Source organism: Cygnus atratus, chromosome Z (assembly GCF_013377495.2).
Source record: "Cygnus atratus isolate AKBS03 ecotype Queensland, Australia chromosome Z, CAtr_DNAZoo_HiC_assembly, whole genome shotgun sequence".
Lineage (NCBI taxonomy): Eukaryota > Metazoa > Chordata > Aves > Anseriformes > Anatidae > Cygnus > Cygnus atratus.
This window is the reverse complement of record NC_066396.1, coordinates 64,692,478-64,714,952: the sequence shown is the minus strand read 5'-3', so window position 1 is coordinate 64,714,952 and position 22,475 is coordinate 64,692,478. Positions and strand designations below refer to the sequence as shown.

The 22,475-nt window shown below is 40.0% G+C and overlaps 1 protein-coding gene across 2 annotated transcripts in view; it reads left to right on the top strand.

Annotated features, from left to right (window-relative positions):
• SNX24 (sorting nexin 24) overlaps nt 1-22,475 on the top strand; it is a 94,637-nt gene that overhangs the window by 28,131 nt on the left and 44,031 nt on the right. For both annotated transcript variants that reach the window (XM_035567019.2, XM_035567018.2), the window contains exon 2: nt 21,564-21,647. In XM_035567019.2, coding sequence (XP_035422912.1) covers nt 21,564-21,647 — 84 coding nt within the window. The remainder of the gene's footprint in view (nt 1-21,563; nt 21,648-22,475) is intronic.

The following is a 22,475-nucleotide window of genomic DNA, read 5'->3' as shown; positions in this document are numbered from 1 at the left end:
CTACAAAAACATAGTAGTACAGCTACTAAACGAGACTTTTTTGTCTGATCTCATAGTGGCCACTTTTTGTGGGGAAGAAAGGGAGAAGATTGACTTGGGTGGGGAAGGAAATCATTACGTAGAAGGAAATTATTTTAGCTTCAGTCTTGTGTGTCTGGACTCATATCTTGAAAATGGTGGTTGACGATCTCTAGAAGCTAGCACGAGGTCTGTGATGCAACTTAGTGCTTTAAGATACTTTTTAGTAGATTTTAAATGAGTCTACTGTGTATTATTATTTTTTTTTAATTTATTTTACAAAATCACCTTTATTTTATTTGGAATATTTGGCAACTAGTACTGGCAAGTAAGATTACAGATATCATAATCCAGTATAACCCCTCTAAATATTGTAACCTCCAGAATACCTTGAAAATCCCCAAATGAATATTGTAAAATTCTACTTTCCCATTGTTCACAGTCTCACTCTCAATTTATTATGCTTTTAAATTTTTTCTAGACCTTTTTCTGCAACAGTTCTGAAATACTCTTGCAATCCTAAATATACTGCAGTGACACAAAGATTTGGGATAACAGGCAATTGTGTAGTTGCCCCAGGTATGTTCTGATTATATCAATTTTCCATATCCTTCTGTTTTTTCTCTGTGTATTGTATGTATCAAAATAAACATATGGTCAGATATATTTTTTATTTACAGATTTTGCAGTGTTTCTGTCACTTCAACTTCTTGTTCCTTATTAAGACTTCAGAGATACAAACCAGTAGCTCAGTAATTGCTTTCTTGAATCTGCCTTTAATAATTACATTTAGTAAAGCTGTATCGAAAATTAGAAAGGCAGAGACTAATGGAAAACTAGATTTTTCACTGAATTAGAAAGCAAGACAATCCATATATTGACAACATTTCAAGTTGAAACAGATCAGGAAAACTGTTTTGGACTGTCTGTGCAAAGAGGCAAACACAGGCCTGATGTGCAGTGGCATCTGCATTTTATACAGCCAGAGAAACTATAAGAGATTTCATGTAAATAGGTGTCTTGAGAGGGGACAGTACAAATCTGATTTGGAAGCAAGTCACTTGAGGTTTTTTTTAGTCAAAGTTCTTTTTTCTTAGCACTAACAAAAAGTCAAGAAAGTACAACTTTGCACTGATTGAAACACCTTGAAACATGAAGTAGGGGGCAGAGGAAACATGTTTGAAGTTCTTATTTTAGACTGGACCACAATCTGCAGAAGAATGTTTGTAGAGGTTGTTATGACAGCACTATGAGCCAGTCTGTATGAAGGGGGTAGAAGAGAAAAGGTATTTGGTCATTGTTTAGTCATTACTGAGACTTCTCACCAAAAAATTAAGGCATTTGAATTCCTCTGTTAAGAAGAAGCAAAAACATTAGAACTGTTTTCAGGCTCTATTCCTGATAAGTTTAATATTTTAGATGCTTCTTATTGTTACAAGCAAGCAATTTATTTACTTTTTTATTAAGCGCAGTGTTTTCAGTAATAACTGGATGCTTGTGGTTATAGTGCTACTTCGAAATTTAAGAACTGGGGGAACACTCTTTACAATGTATACAGATCTTGCACTGTAAATAAATCATCCTGTAGTATTATTAGTTGGATTTAAAAGCTTGTGTTTACAAGATTTGTATTTTAAGAGAGGTTTCTTTTCTGCTCTGTCACCAAAAGCTTTCCTTTTCCATGGAGGTATCTGAGCTGTTGTGTTGATAAAGGTCATTGAGGTGTCTTTGCATCTTCTGTGGTGTTTTGACCATGCATTACTTCAGTTATCCTCTTAATAGACCCTACCTAGTGAAGGTTATTTTTACATCTTCAGTGTTTCTGGAGACCCTTATTTCTACCCAACAGGACATTTACATGATATACATTTAACTTTGCCTTAAATCCCAATCACATAATATAGAACTTGAATAAAAACTGTCATTGTATAGTCATAGAACTAGAACAGCTCAGGTTGGAAGAGAACTTGAAAGATCATCAGGTCCCATCTTTTGTGGGAAAAGGGGGCCTGGATGAGATTATCTAACACCCTGTCTGGTCACATCTTGAAAATTGCCAGTGATGACTCCACAACATCCCTGAGGACTTTGTTCCAGTGATGGATTGTTCTCACTGTAAATAATTTCTTTCTTATATCAAGACAAAACCACTTCTGGTGCAGCTCATACTTGGTTTCCCTTGTCTTTGCAGCATAAATCCTTGTGAAGAGAAAGCCTCTGTCCTCTTTGTGGCCAACCTTTAAGTACTGGAATAAAGTGATGAGCTTCCCCTGGACCTCCTCTTCTCCAGGGTGAAAAGACCTAACTCCTTCAGTCTGTTTTCACAGAGCAGGTTCTGTGGTATTTTGATCATCCTCGTGGCCCTCCTTTGGACCCTCTCCAGTCTGTCTGTCTGTTTTGAATTGTGGGGACCAGAACTGGACTCAGTAGTCCAGGTGCTGCCTGACAAGCACTGAGTAGTGTGGGATGATCACGTATCTATCTCTACCTGTAACACCTCTGCAGGTGCAGCCCAGCATCCAATTTGCCTTTGTTGCTGCAGCAGTGCAATGCTGACTTGTGTTCATCTTGCTGCCCACCAGGATCCCCAGGTCCCTTTCAGCAAGGCCACACAGCTGTTAGCCTGTACTGGGACCTTTGGTTGTGTCATCCCAGGTGAAGGAAGACCTTGCAGTTGTCTTTGTTCAGCTTCAGGCAGTTCTTGGTTGCCCACTTGTGGTTTAACCCAGAAGGCAGCTAAGCACCACACAGCTGTTCATTCACTCACTCTCCTGCACCCATAGTGGGATGGGGGAGAGAATTGGTGACAAAAAAGGGTAAAAACTTGTGGGTTGAGATAAAGACAGTTTAATAAGACAGAAAAGGAAGGGAGAATAATAATGATAAAAGAAAATATAAAGCAAGTTATGTACAATGCTGCAATTGCTCACCACCTGCTGACCAGTAGCCAGCCACAGGCCGAGCAGTGGTCCTCCCTACCCAGCCAGCTCTCCCAGTTTCATTATCCAGCATGACACCACATAGCATGGGACATCTACTGCCTACTGCAGCTGCCAGCCTGCAGAGATAATTCCTTCTAGCAGAATAGCTCTAGATTATTATAGGGAAATCAAATTTGCATGAAAGCATTTTCTCTCTCCCCTTTTTTCCCTTGTCAAAGTTACCAAACATTCACGATCAGTTACTTTTTTACACCCCCAGCCTCCTCGCTGGCAGTGCAGCACCAGAAGCTGAAAGGTCCTCAGCTTAGTGCAAGCACTGCTCTGCAACAACTGTAACATCAGTGTGTTATCAGCATTATTCTCATCTTAAATCCAGAATGCAGCACAATACCAGCTACTATGATAAAAATTAACTCTATCCCAGCTGAAACCAGGGCACCACTCTTCGAGCTCATCTGGGTCGAGATGTAAGATGGCGTCTCCCTTTTGATGTGTTCACCTCACCACTCAGCTTGGTGTTGTCAGCTGATTAATATGTATTGGTAATCCAAGAAGCTTCTCAGCCCAGTAGCTTTTATAACACTGAGAATACCTTAACAAAGGTTCAAAAGATAACTAGCAATAATTGGCAATGTGCTATACCGTTCAATGATAACAATGTAATGGATGAAAAGTTGGCTGGCAGGTTCTAGTAAATGGGGTTACATTAGGCTGGTGGCCAGTCACTAGTGGGGTTCCCCAGGAACCTCCATTTTAGGGCCAACTCTCTTCCATATTCTCATAAATTACTTGGATGCAGGACTCAAATGCACACTAGGTGAGTTTGCAAACGACACTAAATCAGGAGGATCTGTTGACTCTATTGAGGGCAGAAAGGCCTTGCAGAGAAATCTTGACAAATTAGAAAGCTGAGCAATAACCAGTAATATGAAGTGGAACAAGAACAAGGGCCAGATTCTTGGGCCAGCCAACCCTGTCTGTACATACAGACTGGTGGATGAGGAGCTGGAGAGCAGCCCCAAGGAAAGGAATCTGGGGTTCTGGTTGACAGCAAGTTGACCATGAGCCAGCAGCTTGCCCTGGCAGCCAGGAGGCCGCTGTACCTTGGGGTGCATCAGGCCCAGCACTGCCAGCGGGTCGGGGGAAGGGGCTGTCCTGCTCTGCTCTGCGCTGCTGCAGCCTCACCTCAAGCACTGAGTGCAGTTTTGGGCACCACATAAAACTATTAGAGAGTGTCCAAAGGAGGGCTATGAAGTTGGAGAAGAGTCCAGAGGGCAAGACATAGGAGGAGTGCCTGAGGTCCCTTGGTTTGTTAAACCTAGAGCAGAGCAGACTAAGGGGAGGCCTCATGGCAGTGTTAGGAAAAGGTTCTTCACCCAGAGTGGTCAGGCACTGGGACAGGCTCCCCAGGGCAGTGGTCGGGGCACCAAGCTGCCGGAGTTCAAGAAGTGTTTGGATAGTGCTCTCAGACACAGGGTCTGATTTTTGGGTGGTGCTGTGTGGAGCCAAGAGTTGGACTTGGTGATCCTTGTGGGTCCCTTCCAACTTCTGTGATTCTGTGAACAACAAAGAAAGTATTGTTAGATAACCTCCAATCTGAGAAATTTCTCCCTTGTTTATAAAACCCTTAAAATGGTATGTTAATGTTATCCTCATCCAGAATGGAAATAATGAACGTGTAAGAAAGCAGTACCAGTTACAGAAGAGATGGGAAGAACCACAAAAGTGAGGCATGTCTGCAATTTCCTTGTGATTGTGTTGAGTTGCCATTTGAGCAAACCAGTGTTATTTGTAATTAAGAAAGGATTTTGTAGAATGTGAGTAAACTACTCTATGAACAGTGACTTCTGGATGTGTCTTCTTTTTCTGTACCTAGTAGCAAAGATGAAAGGTTCTTAGAAAGAAAAATGATGTTGAAACTAATGGGAATATCTGTTATCTCCATGGTTTAACACCAGCAAACAGCTCAGCACCACCCAGCTGCTCGCTCACCCTCCCAGGTGGGATGGGGGAGAGGATCAGAAATGTGAAAGCGCAAGAACTCCATGGTTGGGATAAAGACAGTTCACTGGGTAAAGCAACAGCTGCATGCACAAGTGAAGCAAAGCAAGGAATCCATTCGCTGCTTCCCATCGGCGGGCACTCCCAGGAAAAGCAGGGCCGAGCATGCACAATGGTTCCTCGGGCAGACAAACACCATCACTCTGAACGTTCCCCCTTTCTTCCTTCTTTACCCCAGACTGTATTGCTGAGCGTGACGATATATGGAATATCCCCTTGGTCCGTTTGGGCCAGCTGTCCTGACTGTGTCCCCTCCCAGCTCCTGGTACGTCCCCAGCCTCCTGCTGGCAGGGCAGCACCAGAAGCTGAAACGTCCTTGGCGCTGTGTGAGCACTGCTCTCCAACAACTGACACATCCGTGTGCTGTCACCACTGTTTTCATCACATCTCAACCAAAAGCAGGACGGCCACCCATCCTACCTTCTTCAAGATATTGCAACAGGATCTTCACAGATACAACAGATTCAGGATATTGATTAATGGATAACAATAAATTTATTTTTTCATATTAATTGTATAGCTGAAGTGTAAAGACCTTCTCAATAACACAAAACTACAGATTTGTGATAAAGGTAAAAAAAAGGTCTTGAATGTATAAGTGGATCCTCTCTCAGTCTTTAAATAAAAAATTAAACAAACCAACACATAAGCACAAAAAAAGCAACAGTTTTTAATCCTTTCACTTTGTCTCTTTATTTGGAAGGAGCTTTCATACAACCATAGTCATCTGTGTGGACGGGGGCCCAAAGAGGTCCAGGTATGCCCACCACCCCTGCTCAAAGCAGAGCCAACATAGATCAGATTGCTCAGGGTCTTGTCCTGTTGTTTTTTTTTCTTTCTCCACAACCTCTACAGGCGTCTGCTCCAGTGGTTATCTAACATAGGCTTCCTGATGAAATTATTAAATTGGCCAGATTTGGCACTAGATCTGGTGATAGCCTTTTTTTTTCCCTAGAAAAACTGAGTGAGTTTTGTATGCAGTAATTGTCAATTGCTTCTTTAGTAAAAAAGAAAAAACATATATAGAATTAGATTTGATATAAAATGTTGTCCTCAGTGCAAAGAAAGATCTAAAAATAAGATTATACACTTTACAATCCTTATTTCTATTTCAGATTGGTAGAATTTTACAAGCTATTTATTTTGCAGTGTGATGGGTTGACTTGTCTTTTGGAAAGACATTTTCAAAACCCAGCATACTGGGTAATAGTTACACAAAGCAATAACCGTCCAAAAGCATTCTAGTCCTAGGGTGTTTTTTTGTTTTGTGTGTGTGTGTGTGTTTTCCTGGAATAATTTTATAGCTATTATCTTCTCGTTGTAGACTACAGTAATACATCTTATCTTCCTTTAAGACCATTAGAAGTGCTGCTAATCTTTACTGTCAGAAATATTATGTTCAGCTTCAGTAGGACATTGCAATTGTATGTAAAGTTAATGGTCAAGACCTTGCAAAGCCAACATGTAATAGGGAGTAAGAAAGTGTCATCCTGTTAAAACTGTAGCAGGTTTTTTACTTATACGTCTTGTTGAATTGGTTTTCTTTATTTTATCAGGGCTTAAAGAATAATTAGAGGAGTTTGTTCTACTTAAAAATCTTCCACTGGGTTCATTGCGTATTTGTTAGTAATTGCAGTGATTCAGAAGTTTGAGAAAAATAACTTTTTTCCTATATGTACTTCAAGAATGTTGATTTGCCAGGTATGCAGTGTCAACATATCCCAAAAACATTGGCTGCTGCAAAATACTCCATTGGTTCATCGTTCTGGACGTTAATGTCTTTTCGAGACTTTTTTCTCTCATGAGGTAGAGGAGCAAAGAGATATTTTTCACTGAAGAGTCTCCTTCCTCAGGTAGAAAAATCAATACCACACTTTGTGGAATAGCTCTTCTATTTCCTTCTCCTCCTTTGTAATATACCCTAGAAGGAAGAGTTGAGAAGTGTCGAATCTATGTGTAGAACAACAGTGGTCCCTGCTGCAGCATGACTTGTAATGTGAAATTAGCTAGATACCAGCACTGGCAGTGTGTGGAGGAGATGACTTCAGGGGATATTTGGGCTTGTGTGTGCACTTGGAAGGGGTTTTGCTTTTCTTTTTTTCTTCCAGATTTTACATGCAATCCTTATTAAGTAGCCTTCCAGAATAATGTTGAAGTGACAAAATAAGAAGCGAGGAGTTACAAAAGTTACAGTTTCTCGTGTCCTGAAATAGGGACCAATGAAATAGTGTGCACAGTGGTGTGTTTCTGCTGTCTGCATCTGTGTAAGCTTATTGTCTCTTTCTGTTCTGGGACTCCTGGTTCTCTGAGGGCTTGAGCTTTTAACCTTGGGCCTCTGAATCATGCCCAAGTGGGATGCTTGAAGTAGGTTTTCCTAGGGAAAATCATAACTTAAATTGTTTAGCATTGCAGAAGCAAAATTCCCAAACAGTCCATGGTGTTACCATTCACGTTAATCTTGAGGCCATACTATCCGTACACAGAGTTTTCATGTCTTCTCTTATATTTTTTAGTTCTTATTTCTGAAAAAGCCTGAAAGACATTGTGCTTTGCTCACTTGTTCCCACAGCACCTCCAGTCCTGTGTGTGAGCAAAGTGGACATGCAGTGAAGAAAAGTAGTGTGAAACTAAACGCAAATGTGTATGTTCAGAGAAGATGGATTGCAGTTGTGTGGAAAGCTTAACAGACACCTGTGATGTTTGAGTACTTAAATTTGCAACCATCGTTTCTGAAGGGTTTCCCCTTTTTTTTTACATTTTTACCCCTGAGAAGGCCACTGATGTTGAAGGGGAGGGAATATATCATTTGGATAGGTACTGCCCCAGATGTATGGCTGGTGGACAGGAAGCTGTCAGGTCCCTAGCATAGACCCCTCGAATAATAAGTGCCCAGGGTTTTAATCCAAGCTGTCCTACCAGCAGAGGAGGGACAGAGAGGGACAACCATATGTTATGTTACCAGTAGGTTTTCACAGCAAGCGGATGCAGTGACTTACATTTCTGATTCATACACAACAAAATCTCACATTCCCTTCAAGGTTACAGGGGATTTAATACTTTAGATTAAAAGCCCCTTTTTGCTGCTATTCTTTGGTCTGTTTATTTTAACGGTAATGTACTGTAGTCTTTTCAGGTATTGTTTCCATGTGCCGTAGCGTAAATTCCTGCCCAGTGTCTCTTTAAAAAATTAAAAATATCCTCCACTCTTTTTTTTCCTGCTACCTAGTACCATAATGGCTCCTCTTTTTGGATGAACCACAGAAAATTTTTCTGTAGGTTTGAAATTTGCCATAGGTTTGTTGTGGAGATGCCATATACTTTCAGTAAGTGTGTAGGTACTAAAAAACAACAGAGCACTGGCAGTACTGATGCCATTAGAAAACCTGCATTATGTACATACCCTGTGTTTTGTTAGGAGCTAGAGTTTTTTCAGAAAGGTATAGGTTGGCCAAAATTGCCTCCTAGCTGTATTCCCGGTCTTCTTGTCCACATCTTGGGGAACTTACTGTAAAATGGTTTGTTTTGTTGTTTTGTTTCTTTGTTTCTTTTTTTTTTTTAATGAAAAAATATGCTTTTCTCTAAGTAAAGGACTTAAAGAAACTGGACTGTCTTAGTTGAAACTTTCTAAAAATATTTTCTGTCTGAATCACATACCTGGTATGGAAAATCTAAGCCCAAAAATTAAAAGTTGGCAAAAGTATAAGTAACTGAGAACAGTCTTGTAATGGAAAGTATTAGATTGTTCTAACTACTCATAGCACTGCCAGTAACTCCTGTAATATATTTTATTAAATAAATTCCATCTCAGGCCCTCTTGATATGTGATTGAGCTGCTAATTAAAAATAGCACTATTGTGTGTGAACTGCTGTATGAAACAGGAAGGTGAGGAATCAGCTGATGCAAAGTGAATGTCCCTTCTGCACCTCTCCATATTTCTTATTTGTGAAAAACATGAGTGGAAGAAAAGGTAAGCAGGGATAGAGACTGTACAGAATGATGAGCAGTTGCTGCCTGAGGCAGCGGGAGATAAAATGGCACCTCATACAAAGTAAGGTAGGTTGCATTTTCTCTGCCCCATAAACAGAGAAGTGGAACTTCCTGTAAATATGTAGAAAAAACAACTTTCACTGCAACTAAAAGCTTTAAGTAAACCAAGCAAAGTTTACATTCTTTCTGCAGGAAGGCACCAGATACTCAAAGTAACACAACCTTTGAACCAAAAAAAAGCATTTAAAGTTATTTATGGCAATGTTTTATGTGGATAGAAATTGCAAGAGTTTGTCTATTCTTTACAAAAGGTGAGAACCAGGAAAATACCAAGATTCAATGAGTTTTACACTGGGGGCCAGTTTGTGATTAAGTTCATAATAAGGCAAAAAGAATATCTGAAGCCTCAGAATGAGGGAATGAATGACATCTGTACCACACTGAGTCTGTGTAATGACTTCTTATTGTTATTTGTCCTTATTTTTTTTTTTGACAGTACTTCTGAATTTGTGCAACAGGATTTAGGGGCTGTATTTAAATAGGTGACTTGGTATCTGCAGGTGGTGAACATCCAGATTTTTCTAGAAGAGTGAAACAAAGATATCTTTGACACCCAAGAATCAGTGCTTGAAAGGTGACTCACATTTCAGCTTGAAGTTAGTTCGTGGGCGTTTTCTCATAGTGCTGTGTTTAGGAATCTTCTAGCTTTTATTGCTGAAATATTCAAGCCAAGTTAGTTCTGTAGTCTATGCATGGTTATGTCATCATTTTTTTTTCCTTTTTTTGAGAAAAAGACAGTTACCGATTTTTAGACCTGTGAATGATACTTTATGACTGATGCTTCTAGTTAGCATTTGAAGAGACTGGTATGTTGTATTATCTTCAGTTCAAACAACAGTCAGCAATGAAACATTTAGCACAACTTTCAGTCATCTGTTTCCTGTCACTTTGTTTGCAGTGTGCAGTATTTGCACGTTTCCAGTATCAGACTCAATTTATAACTTACTTAAAATCTTTCTGAAATTTGTTGTAAACATAATACTTTATCTGGCTGATACATGTGCAGGCATGTAATTACTCAGTGTTTGCCTTACTATCTTTCAAGTGATTGAGAGGCTAGTTACAAATTAACATAATCCTCACTGAATCAATTTTCATTGTCTTTGGAATTATAAATATTTAATTGTACACCCAGTGTTCTCTGATAGGTTATTCAATCTTGTATTGCGAAATTGCTGAGAGGATACTTTAATTTTATATATTGTCCTGAATATTGGTTTGTATTAGTATTTCCACTGCCTTTGAATCTATACAATACATTGACATAATTGCACTAGATGTGGTCTGTATAAGTGGTTCAGATGTTGTCTTTTCTCAGACATCAGTGTTTGAGTCGAATTCTGCACTGCCTTAACTCTTCCTCTAATGCCAATGCAGTTCTGTCTGAAGGGTCTGTGATTCAGCTACTTGCTGTGTTTATACTGTAACTCCAAGGAAAGCAAATTAGGAAATGTTTTTCTTTCTTCCCTGTGTTCTTACAATGTACTCAAGTCAAGACTTGTGCCTGTATCAAGTCAAGAGTGATGTCCTTGCATCCCTCTGAACTTGACACTCATACTGCTCCCTTTGTGGGATTTCTACACTTCACAAACTGCAGCTCCTGCAGACATACCTGGGACAGAGCTAGCCTGGCCCCCATGGCACTGAAGTTTGTCCTGACTTTGCCAGGAGTTTTGCAGATTGTGCAGTCTTGGCTGCTGCTACTGTTCTGCTACCTGAGCTAATTCTGGCTCAGGAATATCTGCATTCATTGTGACCGCAAGACTCACTGCAACATAAATGCTATTAGCCCCAGTATGTAGGTTCAGAAGCTTAATAATTTGAATTTTAGTTTGGCCCAAGTTTTATTATTTGTTTGGCACTGTTTGTGATGGCTTTTGGCATTTCTTAAGTAGTTGTGCCAACATTTTCATTTCCATTCTCTCCACTTTCCTGACACTTGAGGAATCATCTTGTTTTCTGTAGTTGGATGCATTGATAACCACATCATGGTAGCCGGTTTCACATCTTTTCTCAGTAGCAGCAGGCTACTATAAGAAATGAAACTGCCTTGCAACTTTTTGAGTTTATGTCTTCATCCCACTTTGAATTGCTGTTCAAAAAAGATTTAACTTAGCAAAGGAAACCCTTGATGAGCAGGGTGGCATTCTTTGATAAATTGACTCCAGAAGTGAGTGCTGATGTTTGAAATAGAGTTGTCAGTTGTATGTAAGAATAATACAGATAGCACATTGTAGTGTAAATAATTAGGGTTCTATTTTGCAAGGCAGAACAATGCTAGTTTAGTTAAAGTTCGGGTGACTTAGCTTCTTGAAAGGAAGTACATCCTGTCTGCTCTTCTTTGTTATAGACAGAATAGCACAGGAATCCTCCATTTTGCAGCTGAAGACAGGCAAATCACAATATTTAAATGTAGTATATGGAAGATCTTTGCTAAGCTGCACATAAATGTAGAAAAGCAACCTCCTTTGATGACTTTGGCTGCTGCTCTTGAAAAAAAAAAAATTTGGACGAGCTACTCCTGTTGTCAGATAAAGAGTAGAGAATTCAGAGATGGATTACTGCAGAGATCTGAATAAGAAAAGAAGCAAGGACTGGGTGTACAGTATTTCTTTGCCCTGGTGTTTACTTACCATGAAGAATGTGGAGTTGATTTTTAATAGATTGTGCATACTGGGTCTTGTCTTGTTTCTAGCTTCATGAAAAAAAAAAAAAAAAAGAAGTCTTGTTTCTGGATTCTTGTAAAATGGGGCCCGATGCCATGCATCCCAGGGTCCTGAAGGAACTGGCTAATGTAGTTACCAAGCCACTCCATCATATTTGAAAAGTCCTGGCAGTCAGGTGGAGTCCACAATGACTGGGAAAAGAGACACACCACTCCCATTTTTAAAAAGGGTAGAAAGGAGGACCTGGGGAACTACAGACCGGTGAGCCTCACCTCTGTGCCTGGCAAGATCATGGAACAGATCCTTCTGGAAGCAATGTCACAGATCCTTCTGGAAGCAATGTCAAGGCACATGCAGGACAAGGAGGTGATCTGAGACAGCCAGCATGGCTTCACCAAGGGCAAATTGTGCCTGACCAGTCTGGTGGCCTTCTATGATGGAGTGACTGCAACAGTCAACAAGGGAAGACCAGCTGATGTCATCTGTGTGGACTTGTGTAAGGCCTTTGACACGGTCCCACATGACATCCTGATCTCCAGATTCGAAAGAGATGGATCTGAAGGGTGGACCATTTGGTGTATAAGGCTTGAAAGCTGCACCCAGAGAGTTGTGGTCAATGTCTCTGTGTGGAGGCCAGTGACAAATGGTGTCCCTCAGGGATCTGTACTCTGGGATCTGTACTCTCTGGAACCACTACTGTTTAATATCTTTATCAGTGACATAGACAGTGAGGTCGAGTGAACCCTCAGCAAGTTTGCAGGTGACACCAAGCTGAGTGGTGCAGCCGATACACCAGAAGGAAGGGATGCCATCCAAAGGGACCTGGACAAGCTGGACAAGGGGGCCCACGTGAATCTAATGAGGTTCAACAAGTCCAAGTGCAAGGTGCTGCACCTGGGTCCGGGCAATCCAGGCATGAGCACAGACTGGGAGAAGAACTCACTGAGAGCAGCTCTGTGGAGAAGGACCTGGGATTCTGATGGATGAAGAGCTTGACATAGCTGTTTCTCCAGAGAAGAGAAGACTGAGGTAGGATCTTGTCAATCTGTATAAATATCTGAAGAGAGGATGCCAAGAGGATGGGACCAGACTGTTTTCAGTGGTGCCCAGGGACAGGACAAGAGACAACGGGTGTAAACTGAAACACAGAAATTCCAGCTGAATATGAGGAAACACTTCTTTACTGAGAGGGTGACAGAGCTCTGGAACATGTTGCCCAGAGAGGCTATGCAGTCTCCTCCTCGGGAGATATTCAAAACCTGCCTGGATGTGGTCCTGTGCAACGTGCTGTGGGTGACCCTGCTTGGCAGGGGGGTTGTACCAGATGATCTCCAGAGGTCCCTGACAACCTCAACCATACTGTGATTCTGTGCGTAGAGTCTGTAAGAAGAACACATTGGGAGCAGCCCTGCAGAGAAGGACCTGGGGGTTCTGCTGGACAAAAAGCCCAACATGCGCCAGCAGTGCGTGCTTGCAGCCCAGAAAGCCAACTGCATCCTGGGCTGCACCAACAGAGGGGTGGCCAGCACGTCGAGGGAGGGGATTGTCCCCCTCTTTTGTCTTCATGAGGCCCCACCTGGAGTGCTGCATCCAGGTCTGGGGCCGTCAGCACAAGAAGGATGTGGAGCTGTTAGAGCAGGTCCAGAGGAGGGCCATGAAGATGATCAGAGGGCTGGAACACCTCTGCTATGAAGACGGGGGGAGCTGGGGTTGTTCAGAAGAGAAAGCTCTGGGGACACCTCCTGGCAGCCTTTCAGTACTTAAAGGAGACTTAAAAAAAGATGTAGAGCAACTTTTTGCATGGGCAGATGGTGATAGAACAAGGGGGAATGGTTTTAAACTGAAAGAGATTTAGATTAGATGTTAGGAGGAAATTCTTCACTCAGAGGGCGGTGAGGCACTGGCACAGGCTGCCCAGAGAAGCTGTGGATGCCCCATCCCTAGAGGTGTTCAAGGCCAGGCTGGATGGGGTTTTGGGCAACCTGATCTAGTGGGAGGTGTCCCTGCCCATGGCAGGGGGGTTGGAATGAGATAGTCTTCTAGGTCCCTTCCAATCCAAACCATTCTGTGATTCTATGAAAATCAAGTTTCTTGCAGCTAGTTGGCTGCAAAAGAGGGGCATTTTCATTGTAGCTAGCAGCTCTGTTTTTCCTTGAAAAGTATGAGGATTCTTTATAGAATCTACAGATAAAATGGCAAAGTATTTTGTGGAAGGGTCCTTATATTTAATCTTTGAGTTCTTCTGTTTTATGTATATATATTTTTGTCATCAGGGTGGGGCTTTTTTGATATTCAAATATTTTATCCCAATGTATTACTTCTACTAGAAAGTTAATCTCTCTTCCATAAAAAGGCTCATGGTTGTTCTATTAGTAGAATACTTCTGATAAGAGACATTGAGATGATCCAGATGAACAAATGGAGCAGAGCAGGCTAATTTTTGTCTATGTAACTGTAAGCGTTAGAATATGTTAGGAACTTTTTCCTTTTTCAGTAAAAGATCAAGACATTTTTCTTTAAGTTTGATTCAAAGGATGTTAGTCAAATAGGTGACCACAGTGACAACTAGATTTTAAAAGGATGTCATCTGCATAACAGTTGTGCTCTGCAGGACTAATAAAGAAAAATATTAAAAGCAGGTCAGATCTTGTGGCTTCTTGGTTTGGTTACAAATTAGATTTCCATAGTCAGTGTTTCGCTGGCAAGGGAGACGCTTTTTACCTTGGAAAGCCAAGTAAGTTATTTTTCAGGAAATGACAGAGAAGTTCCTATGGGATTTTATGAACCATGTGTTTGGAAAAGATTGGTTTAAAGTGGGTTGAAAAAATCAGAAAACTACTTACTCTTGTATGTCAGCTACTCTTTCATTCAACAGTGACAGTTCTGCAGAGGCCTCCCTTGAGCTTCCCATTTTGTAGGAGTTAGTTGCACTGGGTCGTGGTATAAATTGTTTTACTACCTCTACCTCTAAACCCTAAGAAATATGACATACACTTCTCAAAGGCCATCTTCAGAAAGAATACCCCAGAGTCCTATGTACTCTTTTTTTTTCACGTGATTTGTACCAACAGTGTGCCATTTTGTGAGTGGGGAAGGCGGGTACTGCAAAAGTGGGTAGAATAGGGAGTATAGTTATTTTGTAGCATTAGTGGGAAAGACAAACTACATGCTAAAGGTTGTTGAAGAGACTGCAGTCTGGTTTAGGTAGGGTACAGTAACGCTAGCGTTAGTGAAGAGAAAGCTTTTTTCCGTAAGCGTTGAGATTTAACAGGAGTTGTAATTCAGTAATGTACATATCTTCTCAGCATGTTTATGTAACAGGAGGAAATCTCTTTATTGAATTACGATAACAATAAGGCTGCTTCCCAAGACCAGATGGGGTCAGTTAACTTCTTCATATGGTTGTGTGGAATGCACACCTGAAATACTTTAATGATCGTTCGCTTCTCTGTGATGGTCTTCCTCTTCACAGACTCTGGAAAAGGAGTGTCTTAATTTCATGGTGCCAGGCCTTGATTTCTGTAGTTTATAAAACCAGTTACTTCTTTCTTGGGCTGTAACTAGCACTTTACATTGTAATTGGGTCTGAAGCAGTTTGATTTCAGGTAACAGACATCACAGTGTTCAGGGTGCAGGAAAGGGGCAGCCTGTAGGTCTAATACAGCTTTTGAGCAGACCTGGGGTAAGACTGCTGTCTGGAAATGTGATGGCTCTGAATCTCTTGGGGCCCTTCCCTATCAGTGGAACACCTACGTTGTGTCGAGCTGTGCCAGTGAAGATGGGAGCAGGGCACAAGGAGCAGTTACCTGGGTCAGCAGAGAGGGGAGGTACCTGTGGGCCCATCACCTGCTGGTGAGGACCAGTGCTTCCAGCATCTGTGCAGATGAACTGCCGGTCATCAGCTGCTGCTTTCTGCCTGCTGGTAGCTGTCAGGAAAACATGGTCTGCATGTGTGAGGGCTACTTCTAGGAAGGAGAGAAGACCCTCAGCTCTGTCCCTGTTCATCACTCCCCCTTCCCCAGCACTCTGGTTACTCTCAGTTCCTAATATCTGATCATTCTCTCTTTTACTGCCTCCAACAGATATCTTCATCCATCCTTAGGGCACCAGCAGAACTGAGAGCAGCAAACTCAGGTCTTCAGGGCTATTCTGCTCTTTCTTTACTCTCCCAGCTTGTTTCCCAGTTCTGCAGCAGGAAGGGGGCCCTTTTCCGACAGGAGAATAGTGCAGGAGCTTGGGTATGGGCTGCTTGTTTAGGATGGGAGCAGCAGTCATTACAGGGAGAAGGAGGAGTTGTGTCTGGAAGTGACTTACCTAAGGCATATAAAGTCTTCAGTCTCAAAAAGTGAGTGTGGAGTGGATAACCAAAAATTAGACAGTGGATGCGGGAAGGAAGAAAACTACAGCTGGGGGATTGTGGCTGGAGAGAAAAAAGGGAGATTTCCCTGTCCTCAGGTCTCTGGGACCCATGCCAGCCTGACTGCGTGCCCTACAGTTGCCCGGCACCCACCACAGAATTGGATTTTGCTGCCCCTCCCTCCCTCACGAGGATGAAGTCAGAATAAGTTCATTTGTTTTCATTTGAGGGGTAGCAAGGTTCAATTTTATCAAGGCTGCTATGAAGTTTGAGTTGGCTCTGCACACAGTCCTCATCTCCGCCCCTGCACTGGAGGCATTCAGGGAGTATGGAGCATTGCCACGAGGAGCTTGCACCCCAGAGATACCAAACTGCTGCTCCATCAACATGCAGCTGTGGTCATGGCTGTCGACCAGGTGCTCTTACTGGTACTGAGGACCATCAGTTGGCCCTTGATCAGTAGATGGAAAGAGATTTAAAGTCATCTTTTGATCTTTACAATATGCTGTGGTCTTGTTCTAGTCATAGCACAACTGAGACAGAAAATGTGCCATTGTCTAACAGTAATGAAACATTAAACATGTGGAAATCCTATTAGTGTTTCATGAACCGTAGCTGTCATTTCGTTTGTCCTGGAATTCCTTCCATATGGCCATGACAAAGGTTTGAGGCTGAGTTTCTTGACACTTTGAATGCATTAGCTGTTCCTCAGACAAAAGTCTGTCAACCATACTGAAGCATCTAAAGGGATGTATTTATTTCTGTAAGCAATATATTTAAAAGAATTAGTGTTGGTAAGCTTGGTATTGAGAGGGAAGGGCGCAGTACTAGAATTTTCTGGGTTTTTCTTTCCCAGTGAACATTAGACAATGTATCTGTTTTCTGTAAACTTCTCTTTTTCTGCTTCTGGTTTTTCTATCTTCTCATTCTAAAGAAGATTGCCCCAAAACTCTCTCAACTGTAATTTTTCAGAAATTTATATAACCTGTAATTAATTTTTCCATATATGTACACATTATGATAGTGTTAATTTGCAATAAACTATTTAGATAATCTGATTTCCTTGAGTGAAGGTAAAGATATCATCTGTGTATTTCTTATGTAATAGAAAAACCAAAATGAGGTATTGCCATGCTAGTTAGTTTTCCTCCCTAATCCTGGACATGTTTGTCATTCCTGTCTGGTTTTTGTTAAACTCATCTTTCTATGTTTGTTTGTTTGGACTTTTTTTTTTGAGACAAAATTACTAGGACTGCATATTTTTGCATCACATTATAAGAGATGGCCATTTATATCACGTAAGCATTTAACATACATAAAAACTGAAGGAGGGTAGTATCAGTTTGACTCTATGCAGTTCTCTACATGTTTTTAGAATACCTATGGACTTAGAGGAAGGCACGAATGGCTCTTGTATGATTTGCTCGTATTTTCTTCCATTTAAGCTATCTCAGAAATTCACAGTGACGCAATACCAATTATTTGTTCTTATAAAATAGATTTTAGTTATTATGTAATACTGCTCAAGTGCTGCAGTTTTTGCATCAAGAGGAGAAATGTAAGTTATTCCTCATGAAAACATTGGAAAAGAATCATTCACTTGGAGGTTTGTTAATGATCAAAACCTGATAAATACAGGAAAATGGCAAAATCAGGCATATTTGCTGCCAATAAGAAATGACGTAAATGGTTTCCAGTATCTGAATGTATTCCATTTCATTGGAACAAAGTGGAGGCAAAAAAGAGAGCCAAAATGGTTCCACCCCCTCCTCCTGCCCAGTCATATTTAAATCTGTTTTGTAGTTGGACCTGAACGTTTTGACTATCTTATTAAAAAAACAAAACAAAACAAAACAAAACTAAAGAATTCTTCTTCAGGAGTTTCCTTCGTGGTTTTGATAATTATGAATTTTAATGGCAGTTCTGCAATTTTGGTAAGCAGAAGATCAACATTATTCATACTGATTTCTAACCTAACATTGCTTACCCTGTACATCATTTATGTAGGTTAAATTCTGATAGAGGAACACTTTCAATGATCTTGTGGCTTTGTGCAAACATAATTAATAGCTGTTGTGGGAATAACCAAGAAAGGTGAGTCATTTCTTGTTTTAGCATACTTGTAAAAAAGTTTTCTAATTGGTATATTCATGTCTATGGACTTTTGTGTGCTAGTTGGGATGAACTGCAAATCTTTCAGTGCAGTGTAATTTCTGGTATATCACTGACTATGGGAAAACCATTTTACTTGTCTTATTCAGTGATTAATTATTGCATTTTTCATTTAACGAACTGTCACTTATAAAACGTCGTATGTCTTTTCAGAGTTATCTGTTCACAGAACATGGACATTTTTACAAGAAGAGTAATTTCCTTGCAGTGTTGCATTTTTTTCCCATAGTTCTTCCGTCTTTATTTTGGCACTTTCATCTATGTTCACCCGTTTCCTTACATTGTTTTTCTGTCAGGGCCTGCAATTGCTCAATTAAATATGTGAAATTTGTCTATAGCTATTTTGAATCCATGAAAAGATTCTCTCTCTGTTGTAAACTAATGTATCTTGCTGCCTCTTACACACTGTCTTGTCCTTATATGAAATTGCGACACAAACTTATTTCTGTGCATTTAGTTTACTCTTGTGAATTGAAACCTGGTAAACAGTGAGGAGGCAAACCTGGAATTTATGCAGTCTAAATGCAGTCATTTAATAATATAAAGTTCTTAAGCACAGTATGTGGTATCTCACTTACTTGCAGTTGTGCTTTGTAAGTTTTTTTGTAAATCAATTTAGTATTTAAATTCATCTTAAATTAAAACATTTACGGATTGTCTGCTTGATACATTTATTGCTAATTGCTTTACATTTCTGAAATTTAGGTGCCACCATGAGTAAATTACAAGCATAATTTGCAGGGTTTTTGTTTGGTTGGTTGGTTGGTTGGGTTTTTTTTGAAATAGCAATTTTCGACTTGATTCATGATAGATCTGCTGTCAATCTTTGTAAGTTTTGGGTGGCTGCTAAAGCTGAATCCAAGGGCTGTGTGCTTTAGGAGGCAAAGTTGAAGCCTCTTAATTGAGGGTATAAAGCTAGTAGATTTGTGGCTGTAAAGGTGGCATCATTGTGTAAAAAAAGCATGTCTTCTATGAAAATGACCAGCAAGTATGTATGTCTTCTTTCTGGCAAAAAATATTGCAAGCAGTACTTGAAACATCGCTAAGATATAAAAGGAAGCTGAATAAATGCTGCATACTTTTTGCTGTTTTGAAACCATTTCTTTATTTCATTAACCAGTGGTGACACCCAGGACAAAATAGATGCTTTGAAAAGAAGACCAGCTAGGGAATTTTTATTTCCCTTTTACCCCATATTCCAACTGTTCTCCTTTATAAAATGACAGATTTATTGTCTCCAGATGGAATGACATTTCTCTGAAGTTGCACCCACGTAACTAAAATCAGAGTGGGACTGCACAAGACAGACTGTGATTCACAAGGCAGTTACCTGCCGAGGGAGTGCTTACAGCTGAGGCGGGAGCCTCTTAGACTTCTTCAGGTTGCTCAGCAAGCCCTGTAGCAAATGGAAGTACTTAAATAACATTGGTGCTGAGGTTCGTAGCTGACTGAGGTGTAATTGGGTGTTATGAGTGGCTAACAATTGCTGGAGTTTTAGTATCAAGTTAATACAAAACCACTGTGACACCTTAACTAGGCATTTGATCATGACTATTTAACTGTTCATATTCTGTTATCCGTTCTTCCCACAAATTATCCTTGAAATTCTTTCAGTGCAATATATTTCCTGTGCAATTGAAAGCATTTTGCTCCTTGTAGAACTATTTCTTTCATGCAATATGTGTAGAATATAAGATGTAAATAATGTTTTCTTCTTATATAATTAGGGTATTAAGTCTGAACTAAATAAAAAAGTTTGCATTGATTTTTCTTTACATGTGATTCTCTTTACAACTCTGAACTTACAATGTATTCCTAAGGGTGCCTTGGAGTTTTTTCATGTGTAGAGGAAAATTGTTAAATAGCCAATAGCTGTTCTCCCAAAATAGTCTAAATAGATAAAGAAAAAAAAATCAATGCACCCAAATAAGGTCATTTGCTCTCAGTGATTAGGACACAGAAATAGTCCTTTTCAAGGAGGTAGAATGTAGCACAAGTTATTTTGATGGATTACAAAGATCTGAACTAATTTTGGTAATGTAAACATCGGTGTGGAATGACTCCAGTCCCATCCATACCATGTTCAAACAAAGGTAGATGCATTTCAGTCTGGATTAGATAGTGCTGTCTGTTTCTAATGTGGTTGGGCTAGCCAGTGAGAACCATAGCATTTTGACCTGTGTTTGAAAGGCAGTTTCTAGTGGACAACAGAAAGTGTTTATCCAGCATGATTTCTGTGTGTTTGCTCTGATCAATGCTAGCTGGACATATTGTGACAGAGCCCCCCCCCCTTTTTTTTTTCTGCATTCAGGCATAAACACTGTTTGCAAATTTATTTCAAAGTGCTTTCATTTGGCCTAAGTCTTGGGTCTTGATGTAATCATCTGTCCTGAACATTGTCTCTAATTTCTCCTGGAAATAATTATTTCCAGCATTTTATGAGCAAAACTGAAAACAACAACAACAAAAACCTCCTGGATAGACTAGGCACTTTTTTTGTGTTGCTTTTCTGCTGCTCTTGTCTTCATTTAATAGACCGTGTTTTCTTGAGTACTTCAAAATATTTCTCATCACTTGCCCTCAGAAATGACCTTGTGGCCTGAGAATCAAGAAAGTGTCATGTTAGTGACTACTAATTAGTGGATCCAGGGAGCTTCTTCTCCTGGCCTTTCAACCTTCCAGAAGCAGCAACAAAAGCTGTCACATGTATCATACAAAGAAAACAAGCATTGGCCATGGTTTTTTGTATGTGCTTTTTCCCCCCCCACCCCCCTAGGTTATATAGATAGTAGCACAAGCTCAATTGAGACTATATCTGAATTTGTAGGTTAGGAGACAATTAACTTACGGTATAATGTTTGCATTATATCTCTTATTTCAAGTATAACATACAGCTTCTGTTGCCTGGCTCTTACTGAATACGTGTTAGCATTGTAGTAGGGAAAGAGAAGGAATCGTTATTTCCTTTCATTCTATTTTGTTGTTATTGTTCTTACCATCTTTTTATTTATTTTTAATACTTCCAATTGTGTTAAATATTTCTGAAAGGAAAGATTTTAACATTTAGTTTTTAATATACAGTATAAAATCCAAACTGAACTGTCTTTTATCTATGAACAAACTTGTTAATAGGAAATTAAGCCATAATACCCCTTAATTATTGTTATACTTCTGCATCTCTTGAGTCATCATGTGTTTTTGGAACCACTGTTTTGGGCATAATGTGCAGTCACAGCCATGTCATAGATCTGTTTGTGCAAACAACATTAATTTCCTTTTTATTATTTATACTTTTTCAGGTCTTTAAAATAGAGGTGCTAGTGAGTGGAAGGAAACATTTTGTGGAGAAGAGGTATAGTGAATTCCATGCCCTTCATAAAAAGGTAATTATCTCTTTCTCTATAAGATGTGTCTGTATTTTGCCTTAGTTATGTTTACCCTCACTTGAAATTGTTAACATTCATGGCTTATCTTAAATACATCTTGTGATTCATGTCTCTGGAAAAGAGTTCTCAATCTACTCAGTTTCTTCTCTATTTCTTGGAAGCCATGGAGGGAGAAGAAAGAGGGAGGCCAATGACTTCTGAGATGTTTCTAACTCTCTGTTTTTATTACTGTTTACGTTCTCTCTGTTTTTATTACTGTTTACGTGCTGTATTGCTAAAATGCTCTCTGATTTTTTTTTTCTTGCAAAGTCATGAAATATAGCACATTCCTATAGCAAATGAATATGGTTTTGTTTTTTATCCTATTATGCGAATAATTTATATTAGATCTATAAATTGAATTGTTAACATGCTGAGCTAAGGAAACTGTTAGTATACATCAGCAAACTAAGCATGAAAAAGACTGAATAGACTGTCTCACTCTGTTGTTCTTCATATAGTGAATATGTTATAAAATATCAGCTAAGCTTGCCTACTGTGTCTTCTCACTAGTATGTAGAATGGAACTCGGTGCTTTCAAGAGTGGGTATCCAGTAATTGTTCTTAAAATTGTTTAGATCACTATTAAAGGGAAGGTACAATTTCTCCTCCCTGGGCTGAACTGGATGCTTCTATTACAGTTTTGCTGCTCAAAGGCAAGTTTTGATTTTTTCTGCCTTGTGGAGGACACTTACTGTGAAGGAGAATTCTGGAAAAGTGATAGCCTGCTAGTCATGGGGCTGCAGTCCTTTCCTAAGACCTGGGTCAACCGAACTTTCGTTGGTT